The sequence below is a fragment of the Aplidium turbinatum genome, chromosome 2 (genome assembly GCF_918807975.1).
Source record: "Aplidium turbinatum chromosome 2, kaAplTurb1.1, whole genome shotgun sequence".
Lineage (NCBI taxonomy): Eukaryota > Metazoa > Chordata > Ascidiacea > Aplousobranchia > Polyclinidae > Aplidium > Aplidium turbinatum.
Genome location: NC_137473.1, coordinates 46,846,690 through 46,867,766, shown reverse-complemented (window position 1 = coordinate 46,867,766; position 21,077 = coordinate 46,846,690). Strand labels below are relative to the sequence as shown.

The following is a 21,077-nucleotide window of genomic DNA, read 5'->3' as shown; positions in this document are numbered from 1 at the left end:
GTTTGCTCAGGGTGACTTAGACAGGCAAAAGCCAATGTGGTTGACACGAGGAAACACGGCCCTTTTTTCAAAACATCCTCAAACGCATAATAGTCTTAAGCGGCAAAGTCGAAAGGATTTAACACAATGCTGGGATTTAACACAATGTATGCTAAATAAGACCTCTGTTAGTAAACACGTAACGTCAAGGTGTTGCGACAGTGCCGAAATCCTTGTGTTTAGTAAATTGCTTCTCTCTCGCGTACAATTTAACGCTCGCGCTTTGTCGCTTCTACCATTCTCCAGATCCCTGCTGTGTTGTGGCAAGTGATATTGTTTTTTTTGCTTTGATGGACGGAAATAAAAATAAGGATGATGTTGGTATCTTGTGGCTATCTTAGTTGAAACGACCCTTCAAACCACTTCCAGTGTATGATGTAATTAATACAATTTTTACACGTTTTGATTTGCTAATAAAATCTTTCAGTTTTGATGATGAAAAATATTAAATTGCAATAACCGGAAATCAGTAATGTGTAAATATTACTACAGTATTACAATCGTTTAGCATTTTTTATAAAAAAAAAAAATGGTGAGGTAGCTGCTGCGAGACTTGTTGGAAATAAAAATGAACTTTTGACGAACAAGTTTACATATTTTAGCAAACACCACAAATCGGAGGAAGAATGAACGAGTTGGCATAAACTTTAGTTATCACCAAATCGATAAAATGCAAAAAAAATAACTTACTCGTTCTTCATCGAGTTGATAAAGTCTTGACAGAACAATATTAATGTGCTCACCCAAGGAGCTGTCGTGGTATATTTCATCCACCTACAAAAATAAATGCAATTATTAGCGTTGTTTTACAGTGTTTACAAGTTAAAAAAGCACACGACGAACAGAAGAGTGTCAATCAAAATTTGATAATTGTTGATGGAGAATTGAATGGCCAGATTAGCATCAATATCAATTATTATGATTTACGTTAAGTAGACTTTTATGCATCATTATAAGATTATGAATGTCTCAGAGTTCTTGAGACAAACTCCAATACAATAAAACCTATGCCATTTTCCTCGTTTCAATCCTTAATCCTGTTTTCCGATTGGCCTACCAGATTCTTTTGATGAAACCAAGTTTTGTCCGACCAGGTTTCTGCTTAATAGAATGAAAATAGCCTTGACGATTTTAGAACTTTTAAACGGAAAAATCCGCTAATGTGATCTTTGGAACACCAACAAAATTAATTTCAAACTATTTCGAAAAAAAAAAACATTTTTCATTGAAGTCTTAATAGTATTCCTGATATTATTAGAAGTTATAACTAGCATCACACTGCACAATACGTCAGCAGGTTTAAAGAACACAAAAAAGCAATCATCACTTACCAAATTGACTATGTCAATTGGTTTTGAAAATTTGACAGCAAAATGTATTGCTGGTAATGTAATCATCACTTTCTAAAATTTTAATTTGCAGATACACTGGTAGAGCATTATAACTGATCGGCCCAACTTGAAATATTGACATCTAATGATAGATGAGAGGTAAAGAATTGTAGTAGCGTAGGTGGGGGTTTGCACCAGAACGGAATGGCCCGTTTCGGTGAGTCCAATTCGGTGAGTTCGATTCGGTGAGTCCGATTCGGTGAGTCCGATTCGGTGAGTCCGATCCCTTAACTAATTTTTTCAATTTTTTTTTTAAATTATCGGGTACCGTGGCCTAATTATCATTGCCGTTTTAGGGTTAGGGATTAGAGGTTAGGAACTCACCGAATCAGACTCACCGAATCGGACTCACCGAATCGGACTCACCGAATCGGACTCACCGAATAGTAGCAGACCCGCACCAGAAGGTGGCACAAAAAATAACTTGCGGTAACTTAAATATGCGATGAATAAAGAAAGTATTACAATAACAAAATGTTGTTGTGATTCTACAGTTAACTAAACCGAAACAAAAATATAAAACGTTTTTCTTGTTGACATGACTATGTTTCAGCTGCAAAAATCACATGGGCGACAACAGGTCAAAAGGTCAAATATTCTAATGGAACTGAGCCATTTTAGGCTTTTAATGCAAGCAAATTGTGTTAAAATGGTCACGTTTGTACTATAAAACTAGAGAGTAAACGAAGCTTGGTTCCCAGATTAACGTTTCACACATGTAAACGTCCGTGCAATGCCGAATGCTTAGTGTTAAAGATTATGTCTCGTTGAGTGAATAATTCGGTACAGGTTGGGTAAGCAGTCGGATTTTGTTCCGCTGAACCAATCTGAGCATCTTTGTATGACCAAGGAATTACTATTATAACACTCGGCAAGAATAAAAATAAAAAAGTTTAAAAAAGCTATGGCAGAAGAGGCAAAAGATTGACCATTCCTTTCATAAACAAAAACATATCAGTTGAAACCTTTTTTTGCTTCCTTAATCTTCACTTAAAAAATAGTAGCAATTAGCATTTATAATGGCGACGAAAAACGGTTAAAAAAGTATATGTGCAATAAGTGAACTTTTCATTCATAGATGGCAAAATGTTTGTTCGTTTTTCTTGATCTTTGAGGTCAAAGATTTTATCTAAAACTTAGCCAAAATATTTGACACTGAAATTGAAATGATCCAAAGAAAAGTGATAACACTTCATCACTGGTGCAACTCAAAATCCAAAAGGCTGTGCGAACGTTATGCAACGTCAAAGTGAAGTTTTCTAACTTTTTTCGTTTGACGGTATCTTGAAGGGTTCGGTAATGTTGCTACTTACTATATGGATTAAACGCTTGATGACATTAAATAGACGCAAATTGGTTGTAACGTGTGTTAGCTCTTATCTGAACTAATCTCAATTGAACGTTTGATTTGATTTTTTATCAGATCCTACAGTGTGATCATGTTTTGGTGTTTATACGATTAGATCCGCTTTTAGCGGATGCTGGCTGCCACATATCACAATGCAAGTCTGTTATAACCGTTCCCTGGCGCAAAATCTAGCCCAAATGGTTCGGCTTGGGCACTATGAACGTGTATCTTTTGCGAGATCAATCGATGCAGCGATGCTGGGAAAAAATTGTGTTTTACAAACAAGTAAATGCTAGATTGCGCTTGGCATAATACCACAATGATGTAATAATTGCCTACAAACTTTCTTTCATCTGTGAGTACGCAGCTGAAGATTTTTAAGTTCACTTGTGTATTGTAACCAAAAAAGAAAATGTTTATGTCTTAAAATAGAAATCCATTTTCAGCGGTAGTGTTTACCAAAACTGAAGAACACGTAAAATGCAATGGAGTTTCTGCATTCGAACAAAAGACCGGTTGAATTCCCCATTGGTGTAGCAACAAGCAACTTGGTACCTTTTTTCTTTTGCTGCAATTAGTATGATCCGCGAAAATGCAAGGTAGTCCGAATTACGTCAATGGTCTTGACGTCAATGGCCTTGTAAAACGAAAGCACGCTTTAAAGTTTTTGATTTACGCAAGAATTTGTTTGTGTTTGTTGACCGACTTGTGTAAGCTATCTTTGAAAAGCGGTATCCGGGAAACCAAAAATTGTGATCTTTTTCATCTAGACGTAGTCCAGAGATGTCGGACCAACGTGTTTCTGATATGATATCGGGCCTGCCTGTCAACTAAAGACACACTAATCTCAGCACTAGCTTTGAATGACTCAACCAAGAAATATCACGGTTTGCTACAAACTTTTAACATCGCAAGTTGTTTAGGTTTTGATTTAAAAATAATGACTTTATCGCTTTCCTGACTTATATCTTCAGTTCTCAGTGTCTAAGTTGAACGTAATTTGCACGTCAGATAACGCAAAAATGCGGTTGCTGAATGGCGGGGGAAAATTCTTAGAATTCTCTCATTTTGAGTCAATAATGGCAAAAGGGCTGTCAAGTGTAATGCGATTACCAAACAGTTTATGATCTACTTCCTATAAAAACAATGTAAATTCTCGTCAAGGAAACAAGACAAATCATGATTGATTAGCGTCATGAGATAAAGAACGTTTGATATCATTGCAGTCAAAAAATTACTCCTTTCTTGCATTAATTTGACGTCTGCAGACTGTGTTGAATCAAACTTCTGCACATGTTGAACCAATGCAAAAAGGATTGATTTTGCCGAATGAGTACATAGATCTGCACAACACTCCACACTATAATTCAATGTAAAAATGACTGATTTTGCTGCCTGGGACACGCAAAATGCCAAACGGAAAAAGTCGTTTATTTGTTTCTAGGTGCAAAAACAATCCATTTTCACACGATATTATTGCCCTTGGAGATAAAACTGCTTCACGAATAACAAAACTTCCTCGTCAATAATTCTTTGTCTTTAAAAATCCACTTCTTGCAAATGTACACATCAGTAAGGGACGAGAGACTACACTGTCGTAGGCATCATTCTTCGTCCACCAAAAGGATACGTTTTCGGCATGTCTTGAAACAAAACAGCACAGTTTGGCAGTTCTGTAGTAGCCTCTTTTCTCTGCGTAAGGCAACTTGAGGAGGAAAACAGCAAGGTCGGCTTTGGACAGGTTGATGTGTGAAAGCGATTGCGGCATATCAAAGTGGACCCGGCCACTCTCGGTAACGGGGACGTCACCGGATTAAAACTGGATGTCAATTCAGGCTAGCACTTCTGATGTGAAAAATCCTTTACACACTTTTACTTGCGGATTGCATCTCAATGAAATTGGGCACGACATGACAAGACATAGCGCACAGGCAAAGTTACATATTTACTCATACCTCGTAAACACTGTCAACTAATTCATGTGTTTTATTATTTCAACCTTAAAATTAGGTGGCCATGCTAAGCCCAATTTGTTTTGTACCATGGCATAGACAAACAAGACAAAGCAACACAAGTGGGTTAAGTATTGGAAACATGGTGCTCACTACACTCAAGAATAAAGCAATGTCAAAATTTTTGTCCCTATTAGCCTTTTGCTGAAGCGAACCCTTGTTAAATTCTGTGTATCCGCAGTCTGCAAGCACATTGTTGACACATTCTACTCACGATATTGATCAGAGTGAGAAGATAGTTTTCGACATGATTTCTTCCGTGAAAATTGACGACTTCACTATCTGCAGTTAGCAAGATTTCTATGTTGTACTCGCTCCGTTTTGTATGGCGCTTGTGCTTGTGGATTCTGCCTGTCAAAAGCAATGCATATGAAAGTATTTATGCAACGTTTTACTCTTATTTGCGTTATTATTGCTTTAGTTACATAGCATGGAATGGAAAAAGCGGCTGGGTATGGATAATGAGCAATTTTCGCATGGACAATGTTGTAGGCTCTGCAAAGTGTCAGAAAAATATCATTTTAACAAAAATTGGTTTTAAGTAGTTAAGTTGATGATGTGTCGAAACAATCGACTTCGAGATGAAATTTGAAATGACAGAAAGTGAAAAAAACGTTTACGCTTAAATAACGAAAATTTTTTGCTTTCAGCGAATTAACTTCAGCAGACAAACATCCAGCCAACCGTGATCACATCAAATATACTTTGATTAAACTATCGAAAAAAGATTCTCAGCTAAACATACTGCCATTTGAAATGCACAGCACTGAAATCGAACTCATTCAAATAACGTTAACATGGGCAGAAGCGACATCTTTTTCTTTATTCAACTCGTGATGAAGCAAAAGCAAAATCGTCGATTATGAAGACATCATAGAAAGTTTATGACAATTGTTTTTTTTTGGCCATTCATAATCTGGGATTAATCGTCACCGATGACAAACTATGTTCACAGATTATCGCTTTGAAGTTTCCGCGAGTATATTTTTAGGTGGGACCGCCCTTTCCAATCTTAGTGTGTGATCTTTCAAGCGCGTAGCCTTGTGTTGCCGCAATTAACTAGCAGTGTTTGCATTGGAGGCCATGACCGTTGATCTGTAGCAAACAGGTAATTTTTTTTCTCTAAGTTTTTGTTATACAACGTCATTGTGAAGCAATTTCTACACGAACAAGTCTATTTATGTACACTCTGCAATAAAAAAGAATTGCTTTTGCGTGACTTTGCGTTTAAAACGTGGGGAATAAATTCACCATAACAGTAAGAAACCTTTTTCTACAACACGTTCAAAAACCAGTGTGTGCAGTGTTTCTACCACGGTTCCCAGGAGTGAACTTTGCGATAAGTTCACATGAAATAAACGTCGAGGTTTTATCGAAGTAGTTAAACAGAGAGGTTTGACTGACAGAACCACTATTTATCGCATGAATCGTAGATATCAATAGGAACACGATTACAGCTTGTTTAAATATGTTCTTGCATTCCAATGCCAAGTACCGCAGACCGCATTCTATAAATGATCACATCATCAATGCCATATGCGTCAAAAACAGCACCTAAGCTAGGTTTAAAACCGATACTCGGCCAAAACTCCGTCAGCCTTCACGGCTTGTAATGTACGGGATATAAACGAAAAAGAAAGTCATCGTTTATATTTATCTCAAAATTTGTTACTTAGCGCTAAAATATTTTAAGTGTTCTCTTGCAGCAGCATACCTTGATTTTCACTCAGCACCTTTTCCACAGAGTTGCCCAATGACTCAACAGATTGATTTGGGTCGAGATCCCGTTTTTCCCTTTCTCTGTCCATTCCTACACATTCAGAAAACGCTGTTAAAGGCGAAAGTCATTTACGTTTCATTATTGCAACGTTCGCTGATGCATTTTTCGACGCATGACAAATTCCATCCCTTTGAATAATACCCAACTCAGTTTTTGGTGTAAATCAAACCGAAAAGTTTAAATAAACAACTTCTTAATGTCAGGGGGGTCGAAAGCTCATTAGCAATCTGATCTTGCTTTCAATTGATAGAATATCAACTGTAATTAACGTTAATTCGTGCCATAAACAGTTTACAGTTTACTTGTCTGATATCCAGTTAAAGGGAAAAGACTTCGTGATAAGAATCTTTTTTGGCAAAGGCATTTTTTCCCGAGACGTTGAAACGAAAAACGTGGCAGAGTTAATACAATAAAAAGAAAATTAAGAAAAAAATAAACATTACTTACTCCCCGCTGTTTTAAGCTGTATACATAGAAAACACGACTTTTGTTAAATCGTCTCTTTTGTCTGAATGCTCAGGTCAAAGCACTATCCAACCAGGTGAGCCGTAATTAACTCATAATATCTACTTTCTCAGAAGTTTAAATAACTACAGGCAAGCAGTTCAAATAAAAACCTGTACCCCCCAGTCGCCAATTTAAGAGGCCACACAGCCTTTGTGGTCCCAGTAGGAAAGTCGTGAAGCGACCTAAAGACTTGGAAATGTTGCCATCATAAACATAGTTTTCCAGCATAATATTTATAACGTAAAAGAGCTGAAGTACAACGAAGAAAAATGCCATTTTTTTATTAATAAACACGCAACTCAAATAAATTGCCTTCTGGAAGACAAAGAGTCAATAGCCTTGTCAAGGCTCGTAACAGGTGGCATCGTTCTGTACTCCATGGCCAGCCACACACAAAGATCGTGACGTCATCGCGCACAGGTGTGTTCTCACGGCCATTCGTCACGTGATCAAGAAGGGTCAAGTACAGACCTTTGTGATACAGAGAGCGTTATATTTTCTAAAAAAGGTCATCAAATCGTTCTGCCACGGAGCATTATCTTGTACCAACGATCCAAACACTTGAATTTAATCTCAATTGTGACAAGTTTTTTGGCCATACAGAAGATTTTACGCTGAAATTACTGCTCGTGCTTCAAACTTTGACAGTTAAAAGAAAACTTTATCGTTTCAAAAACCTTCAACAATGATTAATATGTGGGATACCTGACCATAGGGCAGTGTCGGTGTTAGGGTATTTAGGGCCCTGTGCGGAATATGCTTTGAGGGCCCCAATGACAATGATCCAATTCAGTAGCGTAGCTAGATATTTTGAAAGGGGAAGGGGGCCTCCCCCAGAAAATTTTGAACAATTGTTTTGAATTTGGGGCATTCCGAGAGCATGTTCAACAAAAATTTGGGTATGAATATTACTGTAAAATGGTGCTGCCCGGTGGCATAGCAAAAGGATAAGATCATGCTTTCTTTGGCATTTTCGGAAATAAAGCTATGTCTCTATGTTGAGTCTGGATGCAACCTATTTCGTACCCTGAAATCGGAGTAACAAAATCAAATTTCGACTTATTTCGTCCCCTGAAAAGATCGAGAAATTTTGAAATGTATGCGGCAACTCCAATCAGCAACTTCGGCTCTGTTGTTTTTTTTCTCGATCTTTTCAGGGTACAAAATGTTCAGGGGACGAAATAGGTTGCACCCGTTGAGTCTCTATGTTTTCTTGTTGCTAATTCCTTTGTTGAATTTTCCATTGAAAATGACAAAATTACTGCATTTTCTGAGTAAATTGTGGGCCCCCTAATTTGCGGGCCCTGTGCGATCGCACGGTTTGCACACCCCAAAGACCGGCACTGCATGGGGAAATGATCACAACACACATTTGGGAAGTTAGTTAATGCCAAGTTTTAGGTACAATACAACATGCAATTCATGTAAGTCCTGCGAAACATTTATCAAAAAGCTTTTAAAAAAAAATCAGACAGTTGCAGATAAAGGACGTGCCAATGTGTCATTTTGGTAATCGGGCTCTGGACCAGGGGTATGGAAAAATTATGGAGGAGTGGAAGTTGATTTATGATTGGAAGTACATTCATAACAAGCTTGTCTGTGGCATTTCAACATAATAATATTATTGAGGGAACAAAATAACTAGAGCGGTGGTGCATTACAAATCGACGAAGTTATGTTGTTATTAGCTGACAATAGTACAATTTGTTTACAAAACAAGGAACAGATATAGAAAACAACAACAAACTGAAATATTACAAATCTTTCGTGACAATGGATCTAAATCAGACAAAATCTTTAGAATAGAAATATTTTCTGCTTCAAAAAAACTTTTCTCAGCTAAGACACTCTAGCTTAACATTTTTGCTTCGATAAAAGTGGGAATAACACTTTAAAGCGTGTTTCTGACCTCTTATATTTACAATTGTTGATCGGCATATGAATGTGTAATGTCTATAAACAACGTCGGAACTGGTTGCACTATTTAAGCAATATTCAAAAATTGGGAATATCCGAATCGTATGAAAAAGTGAAGCGCAGTTTCAAGAAATTATTTTTGTATAATTGTATTGGAAAGTGACAAATCCTGGTCACCAGACTTCAGGTAGTGAAGTCTGACCGCAGGTTCACCCAGCTAGCATTTTTTTCGTTTACAGACGTTAAACCAATGTAAGAAGGAGTAATGTTGCCAGCTGGGTAGATTGAAAGTATTAGGAATTTCATAACTGCACTAGATTGTTAGCCGATTGAGTTGGCTTGCCAAGCTGTTTTATTCGTTGTGGTCAATATCATTAAACTAGAAAGTGATTGGGAGTGTTTCACAGAATTTTTTATCATTTATTTTATTGCCACCTTACGCAAACAACTGAACAATACTGAACTTTCAAGCAATTGCTCGCCTGTCAATCCAAAACAGTGGAATACCGTAATGATAACAAAAACTGCTTCCTCCCCCACCAAACCAGTCCTGTTTTACATTGATTCAAAGTATGCAGACGTGAAATCAATATGAAAAGTACTGATTTTCTGGCTAAGTAGATTTAAGAATTGCTTGAAATTCAGTTTTGAATGCAAGTTGTTTTTAAATTGATCACTGGTGTGACAGGTGAAAAACAAAACAAATTTCGCATGACTTTTATTTCTTACACGTATGTCACCAAACAAGCATCGTGGGAATTCAAAAATAGATGCTGACAAATCACTGAATTATTCAAATTGAAACTTGTTTGTCAATACCATATTTAACAGTCAGCAAACCAAGTCCGCAATCCTTTTCTTCTAAACATCGCTGAATAATCGAAACGTGTGAACGAAAATGTGTTTGCAACAGCGTAAAACTACTCACTGCAAGAAATGAGTGTGATTGTAGAATGGCAAAACAATTCTGAATTATCTTAATTGTGTTCCAAGTGCTCCACGATGTTAAACTTACAAACATAATGGAAAATATGATGCTGCGCCTGTAGTTTCAATATTTTTCTAAAAATTCAAGGCACTTGTCTGATTCATCGACGAAGCTTTTGAGGAAATGAACTTGAAAGTTTCTGAGTCAAGTGGTGAAAAGTAAGTCGATAAAATGCCAGGAAAACAGGGAACACACAAGAGAAGTTTTCGGCTTTCTGGGCTTCTTTTCTCATCAGTTGATCATTAAGTCTGATAAGACTTTTCAAGCTTCACTTGTATTACGCAAATCCCTCAATTAATAACTATTTAACGCATTCCAATGTTAGCAACTGCAAAATGGTTCACGAATTTTTAAGTAAGTTGAAGCGTTGCCTGCATCTTCAGCTGATAACCACACTGGGGGTATAAGTGTGAATGAGTCATGGCAGTCACCATTAACAGTACAGTAGATCAGGTTAAAGTCAAATTTGGGTTTTACAAAATTTTAACGCCATTAGTTAGAAAACAAATAAAAACTGATTTTTTTTTCTAACAGCGTTGACAGGTGAACCATTTTCGAATCATGTTCGCCTATGTATGAAAACATAACATGAACGTAAACCGGTAAAATCTCGAGACTAATGACCGGTGCAGGCCTTTACGTTATCTTTCGATCACAAAAACCGCAAGCTGTCAACACTGAGGCCTGGGCCGACTAAAATGATGCTTCTCAACAATACACACATTGGTAGTCTGCATGAAAACCGCAGCAAAGTCAAAAAACCGCGTCATCTAAATATCACATTATGAACGGCAGGTTGGAAAAGGATTTCGTCAACAAACAAATCACTTCATCACAATGACTAAAGGATTCCCTTTCCGGTCGCTCACGAAAAGATGTCTGTAATCAGGCGACCCTTATTGTGGCTTTTGCTGTGATAACACCACTCGGAATGTTGTAACGCAACCAGTACACAATGCAAGTTTAGAAATTGTTTCTGAACATTGCAAATAAACTGAAGATGTCAATCAAAGTTTTTTTTCAATAAAAACACTCCAAAGTTGATGTGTCTAAGAGAACATACACCAAGAGAGAGAATGTAGCAGACCACAAATTTTTTCGAATGTGACATCTCACTCAATCATCAAATTGATGCTTTTTAAAACTTTGAAACCTGCTTGCTTCCACATTATTATTTGCGGTTTGTTACCTTTAATGAAGAATACAATTTGGGTAGAGAGGTAACTCTTTTAAACCATAAACAGACATAAACAATTGTTTGTTTATGGTTTAATGAAGAAAGGGATCTAAACTTTAGATTCTAAAGCACTTAAGATATTTAACTTTGCTTTAATCAACTGATTGTTTATGATTATATGCTGTAAAGCATTTAGCAGTTAACTCCGTATTTTCTTCTCGGCCTGCATCCCTACATGCAAGGAAGGTAGGAAAGGGGACAATAAAAGTAGGAGCGCACCGGCGTTCACTCCAAAAAAATTGAATGCGGCTGTTCAAGTTTAAATTTTGGATAGCAGATAAGTCCAAAGACTTAACGACGCTTTAACTTTAAATATCTTTTTTATTTTGCCATTTGTAAATGAAACAAAAAAGCGTAGGTATGCAAGAAGGACGGAGTGGATTAGAAAACGATGCTAAAATAGGAGTTTTGCAATTGCTAGATTGCTACTTTGAAATAGTTGTACTCCAATCACTGTTTTGTCAACAAGTCACTTTTTAGCTTTTTTAAGCAAACTCACTCCCAAGCAATAAGAAAAAAATAATTGGATTTTTTACAACACTAATGGATGAAAGAATTACATTTAAAAAGCTTTCAAAGCAACTTGAAGATTTGTTACTCAATGAGGAAAGGAAACTTTGCGCTTACCGATAATTTCGGCACTTACGTTTTCCGATACTTTCCGAACGCACAACCGATCTTCGGTATATCACGTGACGCTGTGGTACGTCAACATCCTCCTGCTCTTCTATTGGTTCGATGAAAAACTCGTCATTTTCAGTTTGAATGAGACCTGCCTGCACAGAAAACCAACCTCAAAACTTGGGCAACATTAAAGTACCATTAAACAATGAGCTAATATAAAAAGTGATATAGCCAAAAGAAGCAAAAACCAAGTCGCATTCTAGTACAATAGTTTAAACTGACAACAAGTATAGCTCCCAATTATATTTTAATTCATAAAAAAAAAACTTTTCAAAGAAATTTGACCACAGGTAGAAAAGAGACCCCAACCCCACCCGAAAATAGCCTACAAGTATGGATGTGGTAGACTTTATTGTCATCTTAAAGATTAACTCTGAAATCCAGTCCAAGAGAAAAAAAAGGTTCATGATGAGGAATGGCAGCGCTTAGCAGCAGACCTGCTAACACACGTCGTCGCTGGTGTTCAGTGAAGCCTTAATTTCGAAACATCAATCACAATTGGGGTTTCAGGCTAGCATGCTTTCAATTAACACGTTGCGTTAATGTAATTACCCGTCAACAAATAAAAAAAATGTGCTACTTAAATTTCACAAATGCAAACCCATCACCATATCAGGGGAGGTTGTGTAAGCCGGCAAACCACAAGTTTATAACAAAAAACAGGCGACACTACCCAGTTAGCAAATATTTTTTTGTGCGACCAAATTCGAATGTACTGTAGGGTCAACGCAAAGCGGTAATTTGCCTTGCATTGCAACATTCAGGGTGTGGGCCTTCAACCTTTTTTCACCCAAGGTCGAAGGTGTGTAAAAATTACACGCTACCATAACTAGATTAGGTTCTTCGGCGTTATAACAAAAATTTTACGCACAAGTGAATAGCGATTTTATAAAAAGGTGTAAGTTACAAAAAAAATTATCCCATGACGTTAAAGTGATGTTGTTTTCGTGGCCGTTAAAGTCAAAATAAAGTGCGAAAATTTGACGTTTTTCCATCAAAAAGAGGTGGTTGCAAAAATGAATACTCCTAGTTCTCGTAACTAACAAAGCGGCTTGTTTAAAAATTACAGTCAACTGAATAAAAAGATCAATACTCATAAAGAAGGATAACTGCGGACAGAGCTGTATTTCGACCTTCTGGGTCTCATGCTCTTCATTGATGAGTGTATTCGGTGCCCTTCATCACTGTACTGATGAGACCCAAAAGGTCATCCAGTCATCACTGTACTGATGAGACCCAGAAAGTCGTTCAGCTATTACTGCACTGATGAGACCCAGAACCTCGACATTGTTTTCGACGGTAGCTTTCTCCACGTTGTTGTGATATCGTATCATTAGCGGGTGGCACACAAGAAAAAAAAAGTTTAACTTTAAACAAAAAATGCCTCTTTTAACGTGGGAGGTCACAGAAGAGGAAACCTAGCCAAGAAATCAGTCGTTTCTTACATTCAGACGTTGAATCAACGTGAAAAAAATGATAGGCTGGCTAGAAAAGAAGCGACATTGTTGTAAAAAAATCAGCTTGTGGTCAGAGAACGTATCAACTTGATAAACTTAATGCAGCTTATCGAATGTGACTCATTTGTTCAAAAGCAGAAAAGGGTGTTTTAAAAAATGGAAACCATGCATTTCTAGCGAAGAAATAGTAACAAATACCGTGTAAAAATTTCTGAGACCTTACCAATCCATTGCAGTTGCTAATTGCCACTTTTGAGTGAGAATGGTGAGGGACTTTGCCGAATAATAAACATGCTGAATTTAAATCTTTTTCAATTCTTTCCCCGTCCGCAGTGAAAAGAACAGATTTAGCACCTGGGGCTAGAAGTCTCCTCTTGGTTTCAACTCTGAGCTGAAGGCTTGACCCGAAAGCTGACACATTGAAGTGAAAATATTTCCTAGGAAACGGTGGAGGAACAATTCGCTGGTGAAACGCAGTATAACTGTCCAGCGGATTATCCTCAATATTTGATTCATCTAATACGTCAGTGTTATTCTCATAAAACATGTCATTCCGGACATCAATGCTTCTGTTAGAAGTGAATACATTTCTATAAGATAAGTCTACTTCTATTGTCTCTAAATCTTGCAAGGACCGTCTTCGCCTTCGCAGATAATGTTTGTGGGTGTTCACTTCGGCATTTTTTAGATCGTGTGAAATAAATTCTCCGCCGTAACTAACCACAAACGGCTGAACAACTTCGTGCTCCGGAAAAAGCTTCCTCAAGTCATCTGAAAGTGATAAAACGGTTATGCAGAGATCCTTATCCAAACAAACGTGTTTACAATAAAGGTCATTTTATTACAAATATGGACTTCAACAGCGTTGAGTTACAAGCAAAAAGGTTACGAATCTCAGATTTGTTTGCTGAGATTTTAGTATATTGAGCAAGATCGTAAAATTTTCCTGTTCGTGTTGTTTACTAGCGGTCGACTAAAGAAAAGATTATTTGAACTTTTATGATTCTACAATCAGTTTAAGGTCGTGGCCCAACGCAAGGTAAACGTTAAAGTAGTGCATGCGGTTGCTAAGACTTCGTGTTTCCTTTGATGAACAGGAAGTCGAAATATGGCTAATTTGTCATCCATTGCTTGCATTTAGCACATGGAGATTAGATTACTGATAGATGCATTTTCGAGTTTTGGGGCGGTCACAGACCAGTTCCGTAACAATAAGAGATAGAATAATGTAGGTTTAATTCAAACTAGAATCAAATTACGAAGTACACTTCTGCTTTGTTCCCCAGTTTGAATATGAGAGCAACAAGTTGAAATGACATAATTTTAAAAAACCTGTCCCAAAAATAACGCTGCTTGATATTTTTGATACAAACTTGATACTTTAATAGAGTCAGAATACAATAATAGATGTCATTCTGTTTCAAACTACAACAATGGACAATCAGATCTCGACCATAATCTGCCTTATTATCTTACCGTTGGAAGTCCCATACAGTACACCATGAACCTGAAAAGTAGAAATACTAATCTGAGTCAAGGATTTTTGCAAAATAAGTGGCAGTAATCGGCAAAGAGGACTTATTCTTCCGGATAAAAGAAACAAAAGTGGGTTTGCCATTCCCGACAATTTATAATTATGAGGTATTCGCATCCGTTTCTCGTTTGTACAAAATATATCAGCACAGCAGTTCTTTTATACGTCTATACATAACTTCTAACAGTGCTGATTAAACAGCTTATGAACAGAACCAGTCATTCTATAAAAACAGCGGTGCAGCGTTTTTCAATTAAATGGCAGCATAGTTTTCTTGACAGCGACAAGTATCCCAGCCTAGCTTTGTTCATTCAAAATGTTGTAGGTAAGAAAACTGTAAACGTTATAAGTTGTAAACTGCATAAAATCTCGTTTGAAAGCAAAATGAAGGGGTCTTGATATGTCATAAGTGTGACACATGAAACATTTCAAATTAATACAACTTTACGTATTTTCACAATAAAAATTTTTGCTAACGTGAGTCCAAGCGTAATTTCACTAAAAAAGGTAACATTTTTTGTGTGTGTAAACAGCAGACATAATCGACAATGCATTTAAAATGTAAACTAAAGTTTAGAATTTCATCCATGGCAAGTCTTTCAAGTTCCACAAATCATAAGCAATAACCTCTCGCTGAATAAGCAATTATACGCATGCGGCTCATCGTTTTAGCTACGTGTTTTCTGATTAGTTTGATTTGGCGCGTATTTTGTTTATCTTTTTACGTCTCATGTGATATATTTCCTGGAAGATTGGCACAAGACTTGTGTGGTATTACTTCAATACGTGCTTCTTTGTGCTTCTTATTAACTCATTTTTCGGCATGGTGCTCAGACTCCATGATTGTCGAAAATTAGGAAAATTTAAATTGATTTCCTTTTTGTTGAATGTTACCTTAGCTTTTTGGGTCAGTGTTTCAAACACACATAATAATTTTTTATAAACAGTTTTATTAAAAACGAACTGAGCAACAAACATGGGCTGATTACACATAAAATCAACCATACGAATATTAAAAAAATCTTTGCAATGGAAGTTTGAAACTTTGCAAAGTTGTCCAAACTATAAACTGCAGTTTTACGAACGTAAAGTCAGCAGGTTTTTAACTTCGAAAACGGCTTTACATCTTCGTTGCAAAATATGTCCATAAAGCGTGGGAAAACATTCACTTTCCAAATAGTCTAAGACTAAGTAGTGCGATGTAATTTTCCCCCTCCGAATTAAATTTGATGCAAGCAAGGACAGTTGAGTGGGGAGGATTTTGACCTGTCCAAAGTTGGAGTCAGTTCTTAAAAATTAAGAAGTCGAAGTTTAGTATTTAGTGTGTGACTCTTCAACCCGGCTATGACCAAAATGACTGATTAAGAATAACACAGGTATTTAAAGACTTTTTTCTTTAAGATTGACCAAATTACAATCACGAATCTAAGCGGCTAGAAACTTTTTTATAATTTGTAAACATTGAAACGTAGCCCACCATACCTTTATTGGAGTTTAAAAAATAAAACATAATTGTCTTAACAGCCCTAAGCCTTCATCTTCAAATTATTCTTTATTACTCAAATAATAGCTAAGTGTCATAATAGTACACATTGAGTAGAAACTGATAAACGACTCAATTGTAATCGATTCGAGCCAAACCTACCGATATTTCATAAACCAATTGAACCATGCCGCATAAGATTACATACATAAAACTTTATGTTTTTGATATTGCCGATTTCCCAGAGAACATCTGTCCTATTCACAATCTATTTGGCTTGACTAGACACGAAGATTAAATAGCAGTGACCCAAGTGTAAGTTTACTCAACAGCACAGTAAACAGACATCAAACGACGTAAGATACTGAACATAAAAAACAGCAGGGTTTGCAGACGAAGGACACTCAACGGCCATTAACCACCAATAAAATACAGCACCAGTCGTGTCAATGTTAAAGACATTGTCCAGCTTCCAAAACCAAAGCATTTTTTATGCGAAAGCAACGTTTAATTTTGTTGAGTTGAAGTAATGCAAATGCGAAAATAATATTTGCTTTGTGTCTGTTTTGTTATAATGTAGCTAACAAACTCACAGTTCAAAACACTACTTGCTCATCTTGCCTTGCGTGAATGAATCAATGCAAAACATACTGAATTTCTTACTAACAAGTTGTATGGTGAAAAGGCAGATAACTTTTGTTGTGGTCCGACATGCAAAATTGTAACCTCAAGAAAAAAAGACTAGTAGTTTTACGTTGATAAAACGTTGAGAAATTTAGCTAATACTGTACGAACATTTCTCAAGTAAGAGCATATTTTGGTTAAAGTGGTGATGCATATTTTACTCAAGAATCATTAAAAAATGCATTGAAAAAACAGCATTGAACAGCAATGAAAACGTATGCTGTACATTGAAGGCATCTGAACTGCCTCCAAAATCCAACAAGTCACTAATTACTACAGCGGTCAATTTTGCGAGCAAGAAAGTCAAAATAAAGGCTTTTTACAGAGGAGCAAGACCAAATTAATTATAAACTTGTGCCAGCTGTCCAGACATAAAAACCCGGAGGTCAATTTTATTTAAAGTACCTAGTTCACAAGATAGTAGTTGTTGGGTCATGAAGTCAAAGGTAGGTTTCCGTTTGTAGCTTAGCTAACTTCAGCTTTATTTCACAAGAAATGACTCATTAGTTTGAACATTAATAATAACTTCAAACCGGACTTTCAAATAGATTTTATTTTTCCTTTATAACAAGGCTTGTCAGTCGGATGTAGACACACCCCCTGGTTAAATAGAGATAACATGCATGTGCTGTTGTCGGCTCGATAGTCTTTCATTTCTCCGAAAACCACTTCCATGATTGTGATTTCTGAGAGCGAAACCAGTTGTTTTGAACGGCAGTTTCTCAAAGTATATTTTCAACCAACTGACAATAGAAACCAGACAAATGCAAACAAACAACTCACAAATCAAAGTTACTCTGATTACGGCGAAGACTATAACAACATTCGAAAAGTGGTTGGTCGGCATACAACCACTGCATTGTTTCATCAAAAAAATGGAATAGTTCCATTGTAACAAGACAAAAAATGAATTAAAACAAGTGTAATATTACTTTTGTTACCTGAGTAAATAAGAGGAAAACAACAAGGCTAACAAATGCAACTTGAATGGCTGATGAAGTCATCGCACTTCACCCACAGACTAATCCAAGTTTGCTATGATTCAGATACAAAGTCTACTACGCTCTGAGCTCAGCTACTCTCATTCACGACTGGCTTCAGCGTCTTGAGCTGCCGTTTGTCTGGCTTTCAATTCAGAAAACTTTTTTTTCTCGTTTTGAGCGCTCCTTTGATTTATGATCAGTGGTTGCTGCGTAAAAACGTGAGAAAACGATCCAGAAAACTGTTGGCTAGCTTACTGAACAATTCGCCTCGTTTAATTAAAACTAAGGGTGTTCGAAACCATTGGCGTACGCAAGGGTATTTCAAACTTTTGTATTGTTTCATGGCTTTATTTAAATGAGTCATCCTCTACTTTTCTTAGTTGTTATGCAAATCAAGTTTTGCAAACACGTGTTTGTGTTGTGATACAGCAATTGTAAAGCCAAGAAACCATCTGCGACGAAACAAAAAAAAGTGAAAAATTGAGTAGCTGGCATCAAAATTTCTAATTTTGTCGCTTGCTTTTGTTGTTTATAAGTTTAGTACAGCTGCTTGAAGTTTAAACTATAGGTTTTTGTCGACTCAGGCTCACCACCAGCTTGAATAACTGGTCTGTTTTTTGCTGATGGCTAGCTTATTTTTTAGTAAGCAACAGTTTTCACCGTTTGATTGGACATCTGCTAGGTTGTAGCATGAGCAACTTTAATCTTACGTTGAAACGTTTTTAAAACAATGTTTTGTTTCATTTTCACCAAAAATTCTTTTATCTTTTTTGATTTCGAAATCTCCATAGGTGTAAGAGAAGGTTAGTTTTCAGGATTTCAAAGAAATTCGTACCTAACTATAATTAATTGTATCCAAGGAATGCTTGCAATTAACCATTCACTACTTAAAACTTTTCCACTGCTACCGTTCCACTGTACCATATAAATTTACTTTGACATATTTGCACAAATATTTAATGGACTACTTTTATTATTACGTTGGTTCGACACCGCTCCAGAGCACGCAGCTGTGTCTCCGCAAAGACACTTTTAATGGCAAGCCAATTTGAGAGGAGCAGCTGACTCGAAAATTATATGTCACTTCGCTGCTTCCTGTCGTCTGCTGTATCGCCCTGCGTGTTGTCGCAACAAGCGCAAATAAAAACACGATTTTTTTTTATGAATAAAAAGCACATGTTTTATCAATTTAGAAACTAAATAAAAGTCCACAATTTTGTGCACAAATTTTCATCAAACCTGCCAAAAACCTCGACAAACTACAAAATTTGAGGGTGCAGTTAAACCTCCTCCACCCCCAGCTTCAACACTTAGCTCAGCGCCACATTCACAAGAGGAAAGTGTCAGGCTCCACAGGTGGACGGTTCAATGTGAAAAAGCCGACACCCTTGCAGATCTTCAAGCATTGGTGCAATATTTATTAGTTACTCGACTCCTAAATTGTCACAAAGCTTATTGTTGGTAATTTTCGAACAGGTTTAGTTGTAGCTGTTGCATGCTTATTGTAATGCAACATAAAAAATGCAAAAATAGTCCAAGATATATTTTCACAAGTGCATTCAGTTTGTACATACAGCGAGGGTAGCCTTGACATTTCATTTTTTACAAGGAATTCTGTCTGGGGTTTGTCTGCAAAATAATGATACTAAGATTCAACTGTGCTCAAGTGCAACTTTACATTTTTAAAGTTTTTGACATTTATCACACCTTTGTTACAGTAAGTATCTGCAGCAACAATACTATTACTTCACTCGCGAGCTAATTTTGCAAGCTGCCAATACTCCAGTTAATCTTAAGAGTAAGCCTATTTTCAAGTTAAAAGTATCACATTAAACCACACACAAATACTTGAATAGCTTGCTAATGCTATTCAGTTGCAGTCAAATTCCCTACCTTCCTTTGTATTGATTTGCTAAAACATCAATAGCCTGTTGAACATAAGCCGTACAACTTTGAGCATAATACTCGACAAAGCAGATTTGGCAAGCGATCTGCTCGTAACTCAGCTTTCCCAGAAGTTTGCAAGAGTAGTTTTTCTTATTATGACGTGGCCCCTTTACTTTGTTGTTTACAATGGCTAATAAAACAATGCTTCTGTGAAGTTTTCTTTAAAGCACTTGAAGAATGATAAAATCTGTGACCCTAGCCATCCTACACTTTGATCTCATTGTGCAATTTAAACTTTCTAAGTTTTCAAGTGCCCTCCCGCTCAAAACAGTGGGCCTGCATGCAATACAGGGCATGAGAATGCCAAGAATGGCGACGAAGACAAATTAAGATTAAAATAACGTTTGAACAAAGATCCAAAAACGTTTTACGTTTTCAGGTGATTGTGTTTAGGAACGCACTGTATTGTAGTTGTAAAGCATTTCATCTTTTTATTGTGTTAACATGAAGAAACAGCATCTCTAAATTGATGCAATTTCTATTATAAAACTAGATTGCAGAGAGCACTTTTCAAAAGAATTTTTGATGAAGTTTATTTTGCATTAGTGCAATTTAAGAAACTTCGAATAACACTAATATTAACAAATATCATAACATTATAATGTGAATTTTTGCATTGTGCTGTATCCATCGTAAATGTGGGTTGATTTCAATACTTTACAAGGCAGTGATAGCACAGTTGTATGGACGCGCAGTCGAGTACGTCATTACGAAACATTAAATTGATTAATTCAATGTTAAACGGAACAAAATCTAGCTCCACTGTTATCAGGTCTTTGGTGTGTGGGCATCAACAAAGTGTTGACCGAACATCTGCCGACTCCGAGGCAGGCTTATACCTAAAAATCCACAAAGCGGATCAGCAGCAAATCTAAAAAAAGATCGGGACCACCACAATTTCATTGAGAGAGAGAACTTTTATTTCGTCTGTTGCGAGAATGGTACGGTACAATTATACACAATACGAATAAAATAGCACCACAGCCATCTATGAGTTCGACCACAACAGACAGGAAGCAGCGAAAGACTATATAGGTCATCGAGTCAGCTGCTTTCTTGTTCTTAATGCGACAAATGTCAAGCATC

The 21,077-nt window shown here is 36.7% G+C and overlaps 1 protein-coding gene across 1 annotated transcript in view; it reads right to left on the bottom strand.

The window, feature by feature from the left end:
* LOC145764343 (A disintegrin and metalloproteinase with thrombospondin motifs 3-like) overlaps positions 1–14,978 on the bottom strand; it is a 39,788-nt gene extending 24,810 nt beyond the window's left edge. The window contains exons 1-6 of the mRNA XM_082575960.1: positions 14,837–14,978; positions 13,584–14,131; positions 11,866–11,995; positions 6,505–6,618; positions 5,005–5,141; positions 730–813 (exon numbers count right to left, since the gene is read on the bottom strand). Coding sequence (XP_082432086.1) covers positions 730–813; positions 5,005–5,141; positions 6,505–6,618; positions 11,866–11,995; positions 13,584–14,131; positions 14,837–14,978 — 1,155 coding nt within the window. The remainder of the gene's footprint in view (positions 1–729; positions 814–5,004; positions 5,142–6,504; positions 6,619–11,865; positions 11,996–13,583; positions 14,132–14,836) is intronic.
* Between the last annotated feature and the right edge of the window lie 6,099 nt (positions 14,979–21,077).